The sequence below is a fragment of the Oncorhynchus mykiss genome, chromosome 23 (genome assembly GCF_013265735.2).
Source record: "Oncorhynchus mykiss isolate Arlee chromosome 23, USDA_OmykA_1.1, whole genome shotgun sequence".
In the NCBI taxonomy this organism is placed as follows: Eukaryota; Metazoa; Chordata; class Actinopteri; order Salmoniformes; family Salmonidae; genus Oncorhynchus; species Oncorhynchus mykiss.
In genome coordinates, this window is record NC_048587.1 from 43,711,145 (window position 1) to 43,732,152 (window position 21,008).

General features: G+C 43.1%; 1 protein-coding gene across 4 annotated transcripts in view; it reads left to right on the plus strand.

The window, feature by feature from the left end:
- Window positions 1-21,008, plus strand: part of adkb (adenosine kinase b) — a 287,226-nt gene that overhangs the window by 174,723 nt on the left and 91,495 nt on the right. For all 4 annotated transcript variants that reach the window (XM_021581101.2, XM_021581103.2, XM_021581102.2 and 1 more), the window contains one exon: window positions 14,372-14,542. In XM_021581101.2, coding sequence (XP_021436776.2) covers window positions 14,372-14,542 — 171 coding nt within the window. The remainder of the gene's footprint in view (window positions 1-14,371; window positions 14,543-21,008) is intronic.

Consider the following 21,008-nt stretch of genomic DNA (forward strand, 5'->3'; position numbering starts at 1 on the left):
TGGCTTTAAATATTGTCTGTTTTAGATCTTAAGTACATTCCTTGGCATTCCCTCTCCTCTCTCAGCCTGCCCTCTAACTCTGGCCAACACATTTTTGACTCAACTCTGTTTGGAGCTTGGGAGGAGAGCGAGAGAGAGCACCAAACCAGAGATCCCCTGACGCCCATCTCACAATGTTGTTAGGAAGATTGATAAGTAAGAACCACCCTGATTATCCTAGCTCCTCAGTGTTTGGATGCCAGCTCCCGTAGTTGGTAGTTATTATTTTTTCTTTTTAAAGCAGTAGAGGCACTAGAGGTTAATGCAATTATGTTCTCCCATTGCTGTACAAATTGCAGGCCTGTACTGTGACACATTCATTGCCCCCCCTCGCAGTGTTCCATTGTGTGTGTGTGTGTGTTCCCCAGTAAGCCCCAATGCCTTGTTCTAGCCAGGCTGTGACAGTGTAATGGTAGTGTAGGGCATCACTTCCACGACCTTCATTCCAGCCACAGTACATCTCCATATTTTATAAGGACCCTTCAACTGGAATAGAAGAACTTGGTCTAGACCTATACATGCTGTATGTATATCATTACAAATATCACTCAACATGGACTCACCTTTTTTTGTCCTGAAATAAAGTATTTTGTTGAAGAACTAAATACTAAAGCAGTCAGTTGATTTCTTTTCCAGTTGTTAAATCCTGTTTGTGTCACATTTATGTTGCTCTGGAGGACTCAGCATGACTGATTTGATACCCCTCTTCATCTCCGCGGGGCCTTTACAAGCACGGGCTGCCCTTGGTTTAGTTTCCAGTACTGTTGGCCTTACTCCCTACTGATCTCTCTCTCTTTCACGTTCTCTCTCTTTCTATCACATTCTCTCTCTTTCCATCTCTGTCTCTCAGAAGTGGATTGATTCCTAAATATCTGATAAGGTCTTTCAGAACATGATTCTTAAGAGAGAGATGGGAAGAGGAGAGAGAAATGGAGAGAGAGATGGGAAGAGAGCGAGATAAAGAGAGAGATTTGATCAGTATGGTTTGATTGCTTTGATTGGTTTGATTGCTGAGCAATACAGAGTAGTCATCAAAGCATTCATCTTGAGGTTTTCATCAACTCAAGACTTTGCAGACTTTACTCTCTTGTCTCTCTCCTCTTCTGTGCAACTCACTCTCTACTCTTCATGTGTGAAGGAGTGTGTGTGTGTGTTAGGGATGTAACGATTCACCAATACGCATCGGTTCCCGATTCAAATGTTTAAGATACAAGTGCATCAGTCCGGGGACCTCAAACCGATCCAAATGTAGCATGTATTGGTCAGAAAATCATTTTTGCGAGGCGCACTGCATGGCCAAAGCGAAAGGAGAAGAAAGGATCACTCCGTAAAAACTTCCAAACCGTCAAAACCATTTGATTCTGAGATTATGAACTCCTGCTTTTTCCATGACATAGACTTACCAGGTGACTCCAGGTGAAAGCCATGGTTGCCCTTATTGATGTCACTTGTTAAATCCACTTTGATCAGTGTAGATTAAGGGGAGGAGACAGGTTGAGGAAGGCTTTTTAAGCCTTGATACAGTTGAGACAAGGATTGTGCCATTCAGAAGGTGAATGGGCAAGACTAAAGATTGAAGTGCCTTTGAACGGGCTATGGTAGTAGGTGCCAGGCGCACCGATTTGTGTCAGTAACTGCAAACATGCTGGTATTTTCACGCTCAATAGTTTCCCATGTATCATGTTCATCAAGAATGGTTGGAGGGTGCAACTCAATATTCGGAAGGTGTTCTTAATGTTTTTTACACTCAATGTATATTCATTAGCTATGTCATAGCTAATTTGTAAACAATAAATATTGATACATTAGCAGCTCAAACACTTAATCTGCAAAAATGACAAGTTCATTAGTGGGTGTTGGTGATTTCAGAACCAAAATGGGGGGACAAATAAACCGGCTGCATTCACCCCCCCCCCCCCCCCTCATCAAGTAGATCGCTATTACCATCACATAAACCGTTAGCTCCTAAGGTGTCACGTCCTGACCATAGAAAGCCTGTATTTTCTATGGTAGAGTAGGTCAGGGCATGACTAGGGGTTTTAGTCTAGTTTATTATTTCTAGCTTTATTTTCTATTTTGGGGTTTGTGTATGATTCCCAATGAGAGGCAGCTGGTAATCGTTGTATCTAATTGTGGATCATACTTAAGTTGCATTTTTCCAGCTGTGGGTTATGGGATATTGTTTATGTATAGTTGCTTGTGAGCACTACATTAGCTTCATGTTTTGTTTTGCGCTTTATTGTTTTCTGTGTGTTTCATTTCCAAATAAAGAGGATGGAACCATACCACGCTGCATTTTGGTCCGATTCATATAACAACATAGGTTGCATGTTCAATCCCAGTGCTAGGCACTCATTGTTATTTTATTAATGTTTAAAAAATATATATATATGCAGTGGGGCAAAAAAGTATTTAGTCAGCCATCAATTGTGCAAGTTCTCCCACTTAAAAAGATGAGAGAGGCCTGTAATTTTCATCATAGGTACACTTTAACTATGACAGACAAAATGAGAAAATTTAATTTATTTAACCAGGTAGGCCAGTTGAGAACAAGTTATCATTTACAACTGCAACATGGACAAGATAAAGCAAAGCAGTGCGACAAAAACAACAACACAGAGTTACACATGGGATAAACAAACGTACAGTCAATAACACAATAGAAAAATCTGAGTGCAAATGTAGTAAGATTAGGGAGGTGAGGCAATAAATAGGCCATAGTGGAAAAATAATTACGTTTTAGCATAAACACTAGAGTGATAGATGTGCAGATGATGATGTGCAAGTAGAGATACTAGGGTGCAAAAGAGAAGAAGAAAAAAAGAACAATATGGGGATGAGGTAGTGGGGTGTGCTATTTACAGATGGGCTGTGTACAGGTACAGTACACGGTTGTAATTTCTGTTGTAACCCTATCCCAAACCTCAACCCTTATCTTAAGAATCTTATCTTCAGAATGAACTCCTAAACTTAACAGTCACAAATCTTTCTGTTGTAACCCCATCCCAAACCTCAACCCTTATCTTAAGAATCTTATCTTCAGAATGAACTCCTAAACTTAACAGTCACAAATCTTTCTGTTGTAACCCCATCCCAAACATATCCGTCAAAATTTCTAAATGTAATGTTTGGGACAAACGTCGGTATCCGAAGTCAAATTGGTAAAAGTGTGAGATCTTGTTGGTTGGAGATAGAGGAGTCACACAGAGTTAACGATGCTCCCAACCTCTCATATTGATCCACATTGCCACAGCACTCCACACATAACGGAACAGAAGAACAGTGTGTGGAATCTCACACACACACACACACACACACACACACACACACACACACACACACGACAGCTTCACACACACGGCAGCATCACACATACTGATCAGTGTGATGATAGGGGGGCACACACACACAGTCTGTCTGTGGTAACGACAAGAGAGCTTGGCAGCAGGGTTGCAGCCTTTCTGTACCTTTTGATTTTAAACACTGTACAGTACTAGGCTAGAAACTGTAAGGTTGTGGGTTCAACTCCCACAGGGATCACAATACACATACAAAAAATGTATGCATTAAAATGACACACCTACTCATTCAAGGGTTTTTCTTTACTTTTACTATTTTCTACATTGTAGAATAATAGTGAAGACATCAAAACTATGAAATAACACATGGAATCATGTAGTAAACAAAAAACTCCATCACTCTTCTTGGTCAAATAGCCCTTACACAGCCTGGAGGTGTGTTGTGTCATTGTCCTGTTGAAAAACAAATTATAGTCCCATTAAGCGCAAACCAGATGGGATGGCATATCACTGCAGAATGCTGTGGTAGCCATGCTGGTTAAATGTACCTTGAATTCTAAATAAATCACTGACAGTGTCACCAGCAAAGCACCCCCACACCATCACACCTCCTCCTCCTCATGAGAGCCAGTTTCATCATAGTGCTTGATGGTTTTTGCGACTGCACTTGAAGAAACTTTCAAAGTTCTTGATATTTTTCGGATTGACTGACCTTCACATCTTAAAGGAATGATGGATTGTCCTTTCTCTTTGCTTGTTTGAGCTATTCTTTCCATAATATGGACTTAACCCTATTTGATAAAATACCATCTTCTGTATACCACCCCTACCTTGTTACAACATAACTGATTGGCTTAAAAAGGAAAGAAATTCCACAAATTAACTTTTATTGAAATGCATTCCAGGTGACTATCTCATGAAGCTGGTTGAGAGAATGCCAAGAGTGTTCAAAGCTGTCATCAAGGCAAAGGGTGGTGTCACGTCCTGACCTTAGTTCCTTTTTTTATGTCTCTATTTTAGTTTGGTCAGGGCGTGAGTTGGGGTGGGCATTCTATGTTTTGTGTTCTATGTTTTATATCTCTATGTGTTTGGCCTGGTATGGTTCCCAATCAGAGGCAGCTGGCAATCGTTGTCTCTAATTGAAAACCATACTTAGGTAGCCTGTTTTCCTATTTTGAGTTATGGGTGATTGTTTTCTGTTGTGTGTCTGCACCAGCCAGAACTGTTTTGGTCGTTCTCTTTGTTATTTTGGTTATTTCTGTGTTCATTAAATAAATATGGACACATACCACGCTGCACCTTGGTCCTCACCTTCTTCCACCTACGACGATCGTTACAGGTGGCTACTTTGACGAATCTCAAATATAAAATAAAATATATTGGTTACTACTTGATTCCATATGTGTTTTTTCATAGTTTTGATGTCTTCACTATTATTCTACAATGTTGAAAGTACTGAAAATAAAGAAAAACTCTTGAATGAGTAGGTGTGTCCAAAGTTTTGACTGGTACTGTATAAATATATACTATAGTCACTACTAGCCATGATGGGCCATTTTGATAGATCTTTGTATAGAATGTGAAGCATTTGTACCCTTTTATACGTTTTATTTTATTTTAAGCTTTAGTGACATCATTCCCATTCATCACACCCAGATTTTCTGATGTTAAACTATCGGAGCCTAGTGGGGAACTCTGATACGAGGGTAGTGAAGGTGTGCGTGCATGCATGTACACGCGTGTGGTGTGTGTGTGTGTGTGTGTGTGTGTGTGTGTGTGTGTGTGTGTGTGTGTGTGTGTGTGTGTGTGTGTGTGTGTGTGTGTGTGTGTGTGTTAAACTAACTGTTCTAACTGCATAGTAAGACTTACTGTGGTCATATTACCAGAAGATTTCATTTCAGTACTGCCACTTAGGACATTTTTCATTGTGCGAGCCAAGAAGTGGAAGTCATTCCTCTTTCGGGTAAACAGTGAAAAATGTACGTGTCGCTTTCCAATTTCTCCCTCAAATTACAGCTTGACAGAAGCCAAACATCACTTCTTCTTATTGTTTGCCAAGCAAACAACATGTCTGAACCTCTAACTGCCCTTATTAAATGTTTTGGCTGGATGGAAATTGTACAAAGTGTACCTTGAAGCCACTTTGATCACGGTGACCTGGAAAGGTGATACGCCTCTACTTCACAAGCTCTCTCTGACACCTGGGGAAACTGGATCTGTTGTTGTGGACACATGATCCACTCCAGCACTGTGCTAAAGACTTAGCATCTTCAGTTTCTGCTCTGTACAAACAGTCAAGCTGACGATTGGAATTGAAATTTCTCATGGCTTGAGCTTCTGCTTCTTTCTTACCCACAAACCACTACTGGAGTGGAGTGACAAAGCTGAGAACCTTGCATGCATTATTTTATGAAAGGCCAGCCTAAGGCATTTCTGTAACATCAAACATGGAAACTTTAAATGTTTTAATAGGGAAGAAATATATGTGTGTGTGTGTGTAACAATTCTCGTTGGTGGAAGGAGAGGAGGAGGTCAGAACGTGGGGCCTTGCAGCGGGCCCCAAATAGATGGGGGACTCCGGCAGCGCCGGACAGGCGGGATACTCCGGCAGCGCCATAGTGAAGGGCAATTCCGGCAGCGCTGTAGTGAAGAGCGACTCCGGCAGCGCCGTAGTGAAGAGCGGCTCCAGCAGCGCCGTAGTGAAGAGCGGCTCCGGCAGCGCCGTAGTGAAGAGCGGCTCCAGCAGCGCCGTAGTGAAGAGCGGCTCCGGCAGCGCCGTAGTGAAGAGCGGCTCCGGCAGCGCCGTAGTGAAGAGCGGCTCCGGCAGCGCCGTAGTGAAGGGCGGCTCCGGCAGCGCCGTAGTGAAGGGCAACTCCGGCGGCGCCGTAGTGAAGAGCGGCTCCGGCGGCGCCGTAGTGAAGAGCGGCTCCGGCAGCGCCGTAGTGAAGAGCGGCTCCGGCAGCGCCGTAGTGAAGAGCGGCTCCGGCAGCGCCGTAGTGAAGAGCGGCTCCGGCAGCGCCGTAGTGAAGAGCGGCTCCGGCAGCGCCGTAGTGAAGAGCGGCTCCGGCAGCGCCGTAGTGAAGAGCAGCTCCGGCAGCTCAGGACAGACGGGCGGCTCCGGCAGCTCAGGACAGACGGGCGGCTCCGGCAGCTCAGGACAGACGGGAGGCTCTGGCAGCTCAGGACAGACGGACAAACCTGGAGGGAGGAGACGGAGAGACAGCCTGGTGCGTGGGGCTGCCACAGGACCCACCAGGCTGGGGAGACCTACAGGAGGCCTGGTGCGTGGAGGAGGCACCGGATGGACCGGGCTTTGGGGGAGCTCTGGTGCGCAGCCTTGGCACCACTCCTCCAGGCTGGATGACCACTTTAGCCCGGACCATCCAGAGTGCAGGCACAGGTTGAACCGAGCTGTGGGTGAGCACTGGAGATCTGGTGCATACTACTCGCACCTCTCCCTTAGGCTCAATGCCCGCATTCGCCCGGCACGGAGCGCAGGCATAGGACGCACTGCACCCTCCCAGCGCCCCGAAGACACAGCACGCAGAGCCGGTGCAGGATACCCTGGGCAGAAACGGTGTACCAGAGACCAGACACGCTGAGCCGGCACAACACGCCCTGGCTGGATGCCCACTCTCGCATGGCACTTGCTGGCCTATAGCGCTCTGGGCTATGAGCACGTACTGGCGACACCGTGCGCTCCACCGCATAACACGGAGCCTGACCAGTACAACGCTGCCTTCGGTAAGCATGAGGAGTGGGCTCAGGTCTCCACCCTGACTCTGCCACACTCCCCGTGTGCGACCCCCCCAAATACATTTTTGGGGCTGCCTCTCGTGCTTGTCGCGCTGCCGTGCTACCTACTCATATCGCCGCCGCTCAGCTTTCGCTGCCTCCAGTTCTTCCTTGGGGTGGCGATATTCCCCAGCCTGTGCCCAGGGTCCCTTACCGTCTAAAATCTCCTCCCATGTCCATGAGTCCAGAGAACGCTGCTGCTCGATACCACGCTGCTTGGTCCTTGGTTGGTGGGTGTTTCTGTAACGATTCTCGTTGGTGGAAGGAGAGGAGGACCAAAATGCAGCGTGGTAAGTGTTCGTCATATTTTAATTGAACAAACTGAACACAACACAAAATAACAACAAAGAGAAAACGAAACAGTTCTGCCAGGTGAACAGACACTAAACAGAAATTAAACACCCACAACCAAAATGGGGAAAACAGGCTACCTAAGTATGATTCTCAATCAGAGACAACGAACGACACCTGCCTCTGATTGAGAACCATACTAGGCCAAACACATAGAAATATAAAAACATAGAAAAAAGAACATAGACTACCCACCCCAACTCACGCCCTGACCAACCTAACACAAATACATAAAAAAGGAACTAAGGTCAGGACGTGACATTGTGTGTGTGTATATTTTATATATTTCTATATATATTTTATATGTTTCTATATATATATTACATATGTAATACACACACACACAGTGCATTCGGAAAGTATTCAGACCCCTTGACTTTTCCACGTTACTTTACAGCCTTATTCTAAAATGTATTAAATTGTTTTTAATCAATCTACAGACAATATCCCATAATGACAATGCAAAAACATTTATACAAAATAAAAAAACTGTCACATTTACATAAGTATTCAGACCCTTTTCTCAGTACTTTTAAAACACCTTTGGCAGCGATTACAGCCTCGAGTCTTCTTTGGTATGACGGTACAAGCTTGGCACACCTGTATTTGGGGAGTTTCTCTCGTTCTTCTCTGCAGATCATCTCTGTCAGGTTGGATAGGGAGCGTCGCTGCACAGCTATTTTCAGGTCTCTCCAGAGATGTTCGTTCGGGCCACTCAAGGACATCAAATCAAATTTTATTGGTCACACACACATGGTTAGCAGATGTTATTGTGAGTGTAGCGAAATGCTTGTGCTTCTAGTTCTGACAGTGCAGCAATATCTAACATGTAATCTAACAATTCCATAACAACTACCTAATACACACATCTAAGTAAAGGAATGGGATAAGAATATATACACATAAATATATGGATGAGCAATGACAGAGCGGCATAGGCAAGATGCAATAGATGGTATAAAATACAGTATATACATGTGAGATGAGTGATGCAATATATGTAAACATTAAAGTGGCATTGTTGAAGTGACTAGTGATCCATTTATTAAAGTGGCCAATGATTTCAAGTCTGTATGTAGGCAGCAGCCTCTCCGTGTTAGTGATGGCTGTTTAACAGTCTGATGGCCTTGAGATAGAAACTGTTTTTCAGTCTCTCGGTCCCAGCTTTTATGCATCTGAACGGACCTCTCCTTCTGGATGGTAGCGGGTTGAACAGGCAGTGGCTCGGGTGGTTGATGTCCTTGATGATCTTTTTGGCCTTCCTGTGACATCGGGTGCTGTAGGTATCCTGGAGTGCAGGTAGTTTTCCCCGGTGATGCGTTGTGCAGACCTTACCACCCTCTGGAGAGCCTTGTGGTTGTGGGCAGGGCAGTTGCCGTTCCAGGCGGTGATACAGCCCGACAAGATGCTCTCAATTGTGCATTTGTAAAAGTTTGTGAGGGTTTTAGGTGGCTAGACAAATTTCTTCAGCCTCCTGAGAGACTTGTCCCAAAGCCACTCCTACGTTGTGTTGGCTGTGTGCTTACGGTCACTGTCCTGTTGGAAGGTGAATCTTTGCGCCAATCTGAGGTCCTAAGCGCACTGTGGAAGATTTTCGTCAACGATCTTTCTGTACTTTGCTCCATTCATCTTTCCCTCGATCCTGACTAGTTTCCTGGTCCCTGACGCTGAAAAACATCTCCACAGCATGATGATGCCACTACCGTGCTTTACCGTAGGGATGGTATTGGCCAGGTGATGAGCGGTGCCTGGTTTCCTCCAGACGTGACGCTTGGCATTCAGGCCAAATAGTTCAATCTTGGTTTCATCAGACCAGACAATTTTGTTTCTCATGGTCTGAGAGTCCTTAGGTGCCTTTCGGCGAGCTGTCATGTGCCTTTTCTGAGGAGTGGCTTCCGTCTGGCTAATCTACCATAAAGGCGTTGATTAGTGGAGTGCTGCAGAAATGGTTGTCCTTCTGGAAGGTTCTCACATCTCCATAGAGGAACTCTGGAGCTCTGTCAGAGTGACCATCGGGTTCTTTGTCACCTCCCTGACCAAGGTCCTTCTCCCCCGATTGTTCAGTTTGGCTGGGCGGCCTGCTCTAGGAAGAGGCTTGGTGGTTCCAAACTTCGACCATTTAAGAATGATGGAGGCCACTGTATTCTTGGGGACCTTCAATGCTGCTGAAATGTTTTCGTGCCCTAACCAGATGTGTGCTTCGACTTCTTTCTCGGAGCTCTACAGCAATTCATTCTACCTCATGGCTTGGTTTTTGCTCTGACATGCATTGTCAACTGTGGGATCTTATATAGACAGGTGTGTGCCTTTCCAAATCATATCCAATCAATTGAATTTACCACAGATGGACGCCAATCAAGTTCTAGAAGCGTCTCAAGGATGATCAATGGAAACAGGATGCACCTGAGCTCAATTTCGAGTCGCATAGCAAAGAGTCTGAAATCTTAAGTAAATAAGGTATTTCTGTTTTTTATTTTAAATACATTTGCAAAAAAAAATGTTTTCACTTTGTCATTATGTGGTATTGTGTGTTGATAGATTTCATTTTTATGTATTTAATCTGTTTCAGAACAAGGCTGTAACATAATAAAATCTGGAAGGAGTGAAGGGGTCTGAATACTTTCCAAATGCACTGTATATACAGTACCAGTCAAAAGTTTGGACACACCTTCTAATTTTTTAAAACTATTTTCTACATTGTAGAATAACAATGAAGACATCAAAATTATGAAATAACACATAGGGAATCTTGTAGTTCCCCAAACAAGTGTTAAACAAATCCAAATATATTTTAGATTCTTCAAAGTAGCCACCCTTTTCCTTGATGACAGTTTTGCACACTCTTGGCTTTCCCTCAACCATATTCATGAGGAATGCTTCTCCAACAGTCTTGAAGGAGTTCCCACATATGCTGAGCACTTGTTGGCTGCTTTTCCTTCCTCTGCAGTCCAACTCATCCCAAACCATCTCAATTGGGTTGAGGTTGGGTGATTGTGGAGGCCAGGTCATCTGATGCAGTACTCCATCACTCTCCTTTTTGGTCAAATAGCCTGGTGAGTTTTGGGTCATTGTCCTATTGAAAAACAAATGCTAGTCCCACTAAGCGCAAACCAGATGGGATGGCGTATCGCTGTGGTATCCATGCTGGTTAAGTGTGTCTTGTATTCTAAATAAATCACTGACAGTGTCACCAGTAAAGCACCACCACACTATCACACTTTCTCCTCCATGCTTCACGGTGGGAACCACACATGCTGAGATCATCCATTCACCTACTCTGCATCTCACAAAGACATAGCAGTTGGAACCAAAAATCTCACATTTGGATTCATCAGACTAAAGGACAGATTTCCACCAGTCTAATGTTTCTTGGCCCAAGCAAGTCTCTTCTTCTTATTGGTGTCCTTTAGTAGTGGTTTCTTTGCAGCAATTCGACCATGAAGGCCTCATTCACACAGTCTCCTCTGAACAGTTGATGTTGAGATGTGTTTGTTACTTGAACTCTGTGAAGCATTTATTTGGGCTGCAATTTCTGAGGTGCAGTTAACTCTAATGAACTTATCCTCTGCAGCAGAGGTAACTCTGCTTCTTCCTTTCCCATGGCGGTCATGAGAGCCAGTTTCATCATAGCGGTTTTTGTGACTGCACTTGAAGAAAGTTTCCAAAGTTCTTGAAATTTGGTGGATTGACTGACCTGTATTAAAGTAATGTTGGACTTTAATTTTTCTTTGCTTTTTTGAGCTGTTCTTGGCATAATATGGACTTGATCTTTTAACAAATAGGACTATCTTCTGTGTACCACCCCTGCCTTGTCAAAACACCACTGATTGGCTCAAAAACAGTAAGAAGGAACGAAATTCCACAGATTAACTTTTAACAAGGCACACCTGTTAATTGAAATGCATTCCAGGTGACTGCCTCATGAAGCTGGTTGAGGGAATGCCAAAAGTGTGCAAAGCTGTCATCAAGGCAAAGGGTGGCCACTTTGAAGAATCTGAAATATAAAATATATTTTGATTTGTTAAACACTTTTGGATAATATATGATTCCATATGTGTTATTTCATCGTTTTGATGTCTTCACTATTATTCTATAATGTAGACAATAGTAAAAAAAACTATAGTGTGCAAACTTTTGACTGGTAATGTATATATAAATATTTTTTTGCATCAAAGCTGACATATCGTTTAGAATAGAAAGATGAGTTGTGAGAAAGACCAACAAAGGAATTCATGATCAGGTGATCAATGTCCATCATATAGCCTATTTGTCAGGTCCAGTGGAGAGATTGGTAATGTTATAAGGATTGGAGAGAGAGAAATCACAAATTCTACAGCACTACAGCACAGTCATATCTTAAGTGTAAAATTAACACTCAATAATTCATGCCTTCTGGGAGTGCTGTAAAGTCCAAAAGTTATGGGTAGAGTTAGAAAGCTGTCTGTCAGAAGTTTTACAATGTAAATGTACTTGTAATCCATCTATCAACATATTTCAAGACATGACATATGAGGGTGTGGTGAAATACCCAATGGGTTGGACAATATTATTTTCGTCACTTATATTGAAGAAGCCCCTACTTAAATACTGGAAGTCAAGTGATACTCCAGCGTTAAGAGAACAGAATAATTAAATATTTTATTGAAATATTGAAAAAAATCTGTCTACAGACAGAAACAACAAAACACAATCTGAAGTCATATGGATGTGCGGTAGGAACGTGGGTCTGAGCAAGTGTGATGTCATTAATATTTGTGGAAATGTTAAGTTAAGTTGTTAAGATGTTTATTGTTTTATCTCGGTATGATTTTGTTTATTGTCCAAAAAAGTAAAATAAAAAAAAATGGATACCTGAAGACTCAGCCCTTTTTATCAGAGCAGCTAACATTAGGCTTACTGTCACGTTCTGACCTTTATTTCCTTTGTTTTGTCATTGTTTAGTATGGTCAGGGCGTGAGTTGGGGTGGGCAGTCTATGTTTGTTTTTCTATGATTTGGGGATTTCTATGTTTCGGCCTAGTATGGTTCTCAATCAGAGGCAGGTGTCATTAGTTGTCTCTGATTGAGAATCATACTTAGGTAGCCTGGGTTTCACTGTGTGTTTGTGGGTGTTTGTTTCCGTGTCTGTGTTTTTCACCACACGGTACTGTTTTGGGTTTCGTTCATTCCACGTTTATTGTTTTTGTATTCAGTTGTTCATGTGTACTATTTCTTATTAAAAGAACCATGGACACTTACCACGCCGCATATTCCTTTTCGCCTCTCCTCTTCGGAAGAAGAGGAGGAAATCCCTTACACTTACCAAATGGAACCCTATTCCCTATATAGTGCACTACTTTTGACCAGGCCCATAGTTTCCCTACAACTACAAAACGGCCATTTGTGTCAGAAAGCAATCTCAGTTTCCTCTGACACTGACATGCTGGCACACTCAGATTGAGAAATGTAAGGGTCAATGATTGGCCATCTTTTAAAACACACACACAGACACACACATATATATATATATATATATATATATATATATATATATATATACACATGTTCATGATGAGTTCCCATTCAAAACGCCTTTCATTTTACTCAGATGTGTTACCCTGATATTGCAACACAAGGGCACCAACCCAGTCCTAGTCATTCCTAACCAAAGACATTTTCCACATCCGCATGGTGACATACTGTGTAAAGCAATGTATAAAGTAATGACAATTCCTGCAGAGAGTTTAAAAAAAACACAAAACAATTTCAAGATTAAATATTCCCCCACTTAGTACCATGTAATACATTGTTACATTTGATTGACTAACCGGGTACCCTCCATTCAGCAGTATTAGTCTCTTTCCTTTACAACATGAAGGTCGCTCCTCTATTTGCTCGCTGCAAATGTCATACTTGCTTTAATGAGAGAGGTGCACTGTTCAGCCACAATGGAAGCTTTTCAGCTAGATTAAATGTATCACCATACACAATGTGTTTTTTTTAATCCTTACTCCTGCCCCTATTGTGACACAGTGGTTGTCTAGAAGAGAAGCTTGTAGCTGAAAAACATGGTTAAAGAGATCAGCATCAAAGTAAAGGGCACCAACCCAGTGGTTTTGTGTGACTTGCAGGAGAGTCTCGCTTCGGATTTCAACCTGCAACACAGAGGTGTTGTCTTACCTGATTTCTATTCATTCACACAATGAGCAGACCTCCTCTTTCCCAGTAACCAGAGTCCAGACCAGACTTTTGTTTTCCCGTTCATCCGATATGTGCATGTTGCTTCCTTCAGAACACGGCCTTGGACCACCGCCAGACGCTGGATTTCGCAGCTATCTATTTTCTTTGTCTGAACTGTGTACGTTCCAAGAAACCATTTTAGATAAATGCTTAGGCCTAACCACCCTTCGCACATTACACTGCCTTTCTCATGATATGTCAATGCCTCACCTTGTTACAGTGTATTAAATTGTTCTCTTGTCAGACTCCAGAAGCCACAAATGAGCAGTTGGATCAGACAGGGAGCACTTTTTGGTTCATGTTGTCCATCAGCTCACAGACTGTTATGTCTGCCCGTACTGTACGTGTGGAGCTATGGGGGTTGTTTCTAGTGCACTTGGAGATCATAACAGTGAAGAAATGATCATAATGCTTGTGTATTTTATCATTATTTAAAATTATTATTATTATCTGTTTGCAGGGTGTTGTCTGTGTGTGTGTGTGTGTGTGTGTGTGTGTGTGTGTGTGTGTGTGTGTGTGTGTGTGTGTGTGTGTGTGTGCGTGTGTGTGCGTGTGTGTGTGTGTGTGTGCGTGTGTGTGTGAGAGAGAGAGAGAGATACAGGGAACAAACATGATGATACTAGTGTATATTGTCTTGTTTCATGATGTTATATCATGTGTTGTTTTCAGGGTTTCTTCCTGACGGTGTCCCCAGAGTCAATCCTGAAGGTGGCGAAGCACGCCTCTGAAAACAACAAGATCTTTAGCCTGAACCTCTCGGCTCCCTTCATCAGCCAGTTCTTCAAGGAGGCCATGATGAAGGTCATGCCGTACGTCGACATCTTGTTTGGCAACGAGACGGTGAGTGAAATGGGCCATTGTTCAAAGGCCTTCCCACTGGATTGATGTATTCTGTTTACACAGTTTAACAACACATTATTCTGGTTTAGTGAGAGAGCATTTGAGTGTGTTTGTAAGCTGACCAGTGCTGTTCACTACTACAGGAACAATTCCAACCATGCTACACATTCCAGTAAGGTAAGAACTGACGGCTGGCTGTGGTTGCGGAACGTGTTTTTCAAAGTGACTTATTGAGCTAAAGTCCGGCAGTTTGAGCATTATGTCTTTACATCTGGCACATTCACAGACATTTTAATTGATGTCCCTGTGAAATAAATACATATCATGTCCTCTCACCTTGTTGAAAGGCAAATGGTGTACACCGTCCATGGAATTAGTACATGCATTATTAGACGTTTAAATGAATGCTATCTAGCCATTGAGTCTCAAAGAATATCCTGTAACTTAAAAATACTTCATGAGCTAAATTCTACTGTCATACACCTGTAAACGATGTAATTGCCTGTTGCAATAGAATCAATAGAATAGTGCCAAAAGTGTAAAGCTCACCCACCTGACATTCCAGGATGGCTAAAGCAAACGCTCAAACCATTTGAACCCAGGTCTGGAAGTCCCCCTCTAACAGGGATAGCCAGGCTTGGGGTTAACTTGGGGTTCCAGTGAACAGCGGAGCTGAAGACATACTGCACCTATGGGGGGAGAGCTTTGGACTGCCTCCCAGTTCCCAGTCTTCCCCACTACCCCCTACTGCTAAAGCTACTAAACATACAGGGCCTTGTTTGGATCGAGATGCAGTCCACAGACTAGAGGAGGAAGTGAGGGATACCATCTCAACATCAGACACAGTATTTATTGCTTTAGCTGACTTCACCCCTACTTCTCGTAATTGCGGAAAGGAATCATTCTATTAGGTTACGTCACAAATTGGCAGCTTATTCATATTCCCTATGGGGCCTGGTCAAAGTTTGCAGTTTACAACCCCATAGGAAATATGAATACGCTATAGGAATAAGGTGCCATTTGGGATGATGCAGCCTACATTTTGCAAATGTTATTTATTTTCGGGTGGTTGGGTGTTAGCTAGCCACTGTAACACTATTGGTTAAGGTATGTTACCCACGCCACCAGTCATTACATTTTAATGACGGTGGATAATTATAACGTTAGCTTGTGTTGGAAGAGCTGTGCAATGGTGTTTGTGAAACAATGCTGTTACAATGTTTTGTGGAACAAGTGAAGGAAGTTTCCCTACTGTACAGCAGCTCCAGTAAACATCATCCCTTGTTATGGTTGCAAAATTCTGGTAACTTTCACAAAAATGTCCAGCTTTACCAGAAATCCTAGTGGGAGGATTAACTCCATGCATATTTTCTCCTGATTCTGAGAATCCTCTAACTCTGATTTCTTGAAAACCTAGGAATTTTCCAACCCTATGCTTTAAAGACCTTAAAGGAAGTAGAAGAGTTCCTCTTTGAGTGTTTTGACACCTCTTGGGCAGTTGGCCCCCTCTATGTCAGACTGTTGATGGAGTGGGGTGTACAGGAGTGACTGCTCATATGGTTAGACCGTGGCCTCCTGTGGTGTGTTGCAGTGGGGAGCCAGTCAGGGTTGGAGCTGCTTGCCGATCATGCATGGTGCATGATGAGTGACAGGCAACAGGACTGCCTCAGCCATGAAACACACACACTTTTTCATGTCGTCTGACCATAGCACCGCCTGGAGTTTGATAAATGGCATTGGCACTTGAATTGGAACCGGTGCTATGGTCAGTGTTGAAAATGGAAGCATAGGAAGAAAAGTAGCTTGTCTCTATGGTAAAAAATGTTGGTGCATATTTGACGTTAGTGGGATATTTTGCTTGATGTTATATGGGGTAAATTTGACATTTGACATTTTAGTCATTTAGCAGATGCTCTTATCCAGAGCAACTTACATTAAGTGCATTAATCTTAAAGATAGCTAGGTGAGACAACAACATATCACAATCAACTATACCTGACACGAACATTCCATTCCAGTTAAACAATGGATATGTAGCATTTTCCAACAAAAAAAATGTAATACACATCTAAAATCTATGCATAAAAAATCGGAGAACAGTAATAGTTTACAAATACTTGAAGTTACCCATAAGCAATCATGTCTGATGAAAAAACAAAAATGTGAAAAATTGGGAGATATTTGCAATATTTATTTTATACAACCTTTTTTGCTAGCAAGCCAACTCTGGCTAACACAGTCATGTCAATCTATGCAGCCAAAATAACAGCAATGTAGCTGCATTTGCATTTGTTTAAACTGTTTTTGAGTGACATTCATTTGGATACTTCCATAACAATGAGCTGTAATGCTCGATTTCGCCTGGCATAGAACAGTTTGCCTTCTCGTCAGGACACTGTTCATTACGAGGAGATTGCATTGCATATCAAACACTAGGCTAGCTAAGTAGTTTGTTGCTAGCAAACCTGTCAATAGGACAACCAAATTCAACAATATCAGTTGCTGAAAAAAGCTGGTCAAACTAGAAAGATATGGGACGATTTGACAGCACAGAAGTGTGTGTGTGAGATTGTGCTGCTGTAACTCTATCCTGCTTCTACTTGTTTGAGCCTTGGCATCACACAGCCCTGCCTGGCCTATCATAGACAGTCACTCTCTCAGACACTCTCTCTCTCTCTCTCTCTCTCTCTCTCTCTCTCTCTCTCTCTCTCTCTCTCTCTCTCTTCTCTCTCTCTTCTCTCTCTCTCTCTCTCTCTCTCTCTCTCCTGTAATTACTGCCCTTTTTGGGACATAGTATAGTTAGTGTCTGACTCTGCTCTGTTCTGCTGTTAGCCCCCAACACACACTCTGAACCAGAGAACTGTCAGTCTCTCTTACACTGCCTGTATGTCTGCGGCTGGGAGCCACTGACATAAAGCTAGACAGTGGATGGTGAGGATAGAGAGATGGAGGTGTGAGTGCATACAGTCACACATCAGACAGCGCTGCCTGCTCCACTTGATTGGCAAACGTAGTGTGATAACCTGGCAACAGCAAAGGCCTAATTAAGTCCTCTCCTCCCTTCTCTCTCTTTCTCCTTCTCTCTTTCTTTCTCTCTTCCTCCCCTTACTTCTTATCCCCTCCTCTCCTCTCTCTCTCCTGACATGAAGCCATCCAGGGCATTACCATTCCTCTCCGTTTAATAGCCACAGCTAATTCGTTTCCAATGAGGGAGTCATTACCACCTGAAAAAATGTACCATATGCCAGAGGATTCATTCGCCGATAAAATGATCAGATAATTTGGTTTTGCCATTTGAGCATACCGACGAGATAAACCACACAATGGAGTCGAGGGAGGGAAAGGGAAAAGGATTGGGCAGTTAGGCTAACGTTAGCCTTGGATTTATATTGTGGGAATTTTGGTGTGGGCCTATTCCCTATATAGTGCACTACTTTGTACCAGAGCCCTATGGACCCTCGTAAAAAAAGTAGTGAACTAAATAGGGAATAGGGTGTAATTTGGGACGCATTTAGACATATCATAGATAGAGAAATGGAACGATTAATTGAGACAGAATTAATCACCCTGACTGATGTTTCCTTAAGCCACGATGATTCATAGCAGTTCAATTTAGATTGCTTCTAGTAATTGGGGCATTTTTGTTCAGCCCTAAATATGGGCAGCAAGATGAAGAAAACGGTAACATAGAAGTAAAACGGTTTTAACAGTTTAAAATAATGTTCTTCCCTCATATAACAAACTGCAATGCTAATACAGATGAAGAGGCTTTAGGATTATACCCCACAGACAATTTCAATTTCTCCCATGTTCCTCTTTTCCTTGGCATCACACAGCCTTGCTTATCATAGACAGCCTCCTCCCTCCCTCCCTCTGTCATTTACTTTATAGGCCTATAGCCCATCTGCCCCATACGGGGAGCTCCTTCCAGCCCTGTCCAATCCATTCAACACCGCCACTCTCCTCTGCTCTCAGGAGGAGCTTATTTATGTGGGCCAAAGGCCCATCTTCCAAACGACAAACGAGAAGCCACCAACCATTGTAATTGAATACTCAATAGGCAAGCCATTTAAAAAAAAGTGGGAAATAGCATATTGCTAACATATTAATATACCCTGCCCTGGCGAAGGAACCATCATCATTCTAGTGTTCAAGCTGTTTTTAAAGAGCATTTAGCCCAAGTGCTCCCAAGTTCCTGGGGCTATAAAAAGAGGAAATGACTTATTTTTCTTCTTCTTCTTTCGCCTCTGTTGTAGTTCCTATGTTATGAATGTTTACCTACATAATATTGTCTGTGTGGTTGATCTTGCTTATTTTCCCATCCATCCCCCAGCCCAGCCCTTCTGTTATCTAGGTGGAGGGTGGAGGAATAGAAGTAGTTCTACAGAAGGTTATTGTCATGAAAATCTCCTCAGGCGTTTTGACCCCCAGCCCTGTTCTCTCTCTCTCTCATCCTCCATCTGCATGCAGTGTGGGGGTTGGTGGGGTGTTGGGGTAATGATGTTTGCAGTGTGTGTGTGAGGTGGTGGGGTAATGATTTTTCCAGGATAGTTGACGTGGGTGTCTGTGTGGAAAAGGCACACAGACTGAGGGGCAGTGGAGAGAGAGCTAGATATATAGGGCAATTTAGACCTGGGTTCAAATACTATTTCAAATCTTTCAAATACTTTGTAGTGTTTGCTCTAGTCTGCCTGGAGTGCCAGGTGGGCGGGGTTTGTCAGGTAGGTGGGGTTTCCAATGTTAGTTTTACTCGTTATTCATTATTCACTTTATTCTTTCCTCGTCATTATTTGTTATTTTATCTTTAACACTGCATTGTTGGAAACGACACGTTAGTAAGCATTTCACTGTATGTCTACATCTGTTGTTTACGAAGCATGTGAAAAAAGTCATCAACTTATTCACAGCCAAAGTATTTTTTATTATTTCAAACAGTACTTGAACCCAGGTCGGATAGATATACGGGCAATATGGCCATGGTGTTTCTCTTCTCCAACATCTCTAGCAATATGATTCATCATCCTGGCTTTGTTTGTTTGATGGACTGCTTGGAGGCCTGTGGCTGAGAGGGAGGGAGAGAGAGGGAGAGGGAGAGCAAGAGGGAGTGAGAGAGAGAATTTCCCATTGACAGCTCACCCACAACGGTCTGGAGATGTGCCTCTTAGCTTGGGGAAAATATCCTGTAGGTCAGCCGGCCGGTCAGTCAGTCTCACTGGCGAAAACAAAGAGAGGTGGAAGGCAGATTAACTTAACTGAAACACCCTCCTCTTTTAAAGCTTGTCTCTCTCTCTCCCTCCAAGTTTCCTCTGAGGATAGTAAGACAGAAACATTAACCTCTGTGTTTACACCATGGCCTGATGATATCCAATTGGGAGGCCTAATTCCATGTAGGGAATAGGGTGTCATTTGGGACGCACACGTACCCTGCTCTGAACTTGGTCACTGTTACTAGCCGTCCTCCACTCAGTACCCTGCCCTGAACTTAGACTGCTGCCCTATGTACAGTCTTGGCCAAAAGTTTTGAGAATGACACAAATATTAATTTCCACAAAGTTTGCTGCTACGGTGTCTTTAGATATTTTTGTCAGATGTTACTATGGAATACTGACGTATAATTACAAGCATTTCATAAGTGTCAAAGGCTTTTATTGACAATTACATGAAGTTGATGCAAAGAGTCAATATTTGCAGTATTGACCCTTCTTTTTCAAGACCTCTGCAATCTGCCCTGGCATGCTGTCAATTAACTTCTGGGCCACATCCTGACTGATGGCAGCCCATTCTTGCATAATCAATGCTTGGAGTTTGTCAGAATTTGTGGGGTTTTGTTTGTCCACCCGCCTCTTGAGGAATGACCACAAGTTCTCAATGGGATTAAGGTCTGGGGAGTTTCCTGGCCATGGACCCAAAATATCGATGTTTTGTTCCCCGAGCCACTTAGTTATCACTTGCCTTATGGCAAGGTGCTCCATCATGCTGGAAAAGGCATTGTTCGTCACCAAACTGTTACTGGATGGTTGGGAGAAGTTACTCTCGGAGGATGTGTTGGTACTATTCTTTATTCATGGCTGTGTTCTTAGGCAAAATTGTGAGTAAGCCCACTCCCTTGTCTGAGAAGCAACGCCACACATGAATGGTCCCTGGATGCTTTACTGTTGGCATGACACAAGACTGATGGTAGCGCTCACCTTGTCTTCTCTGGACAAGCTTTTTTGTCCGGATGCCCCAAACAATCGGAAAGGGGATTCATCAGAGAAAATGACTTCACCCCAGTCCTCAGTAGTCCAATCCCTGTAACCTTTTGAAGAATATCAACCTGTCCCTGATGTTTTTCCTGGAGAGAAGTGGCTTTTATGCTGCCCTTCTTGACACCAGGCCATCCTCCAAAAGTCTTCGCCTCACTGTGCGTGCAGATGCACTCACACTGGTGATGCCCTGATCCCGCAGCTGAATCAACTTTAGGAGA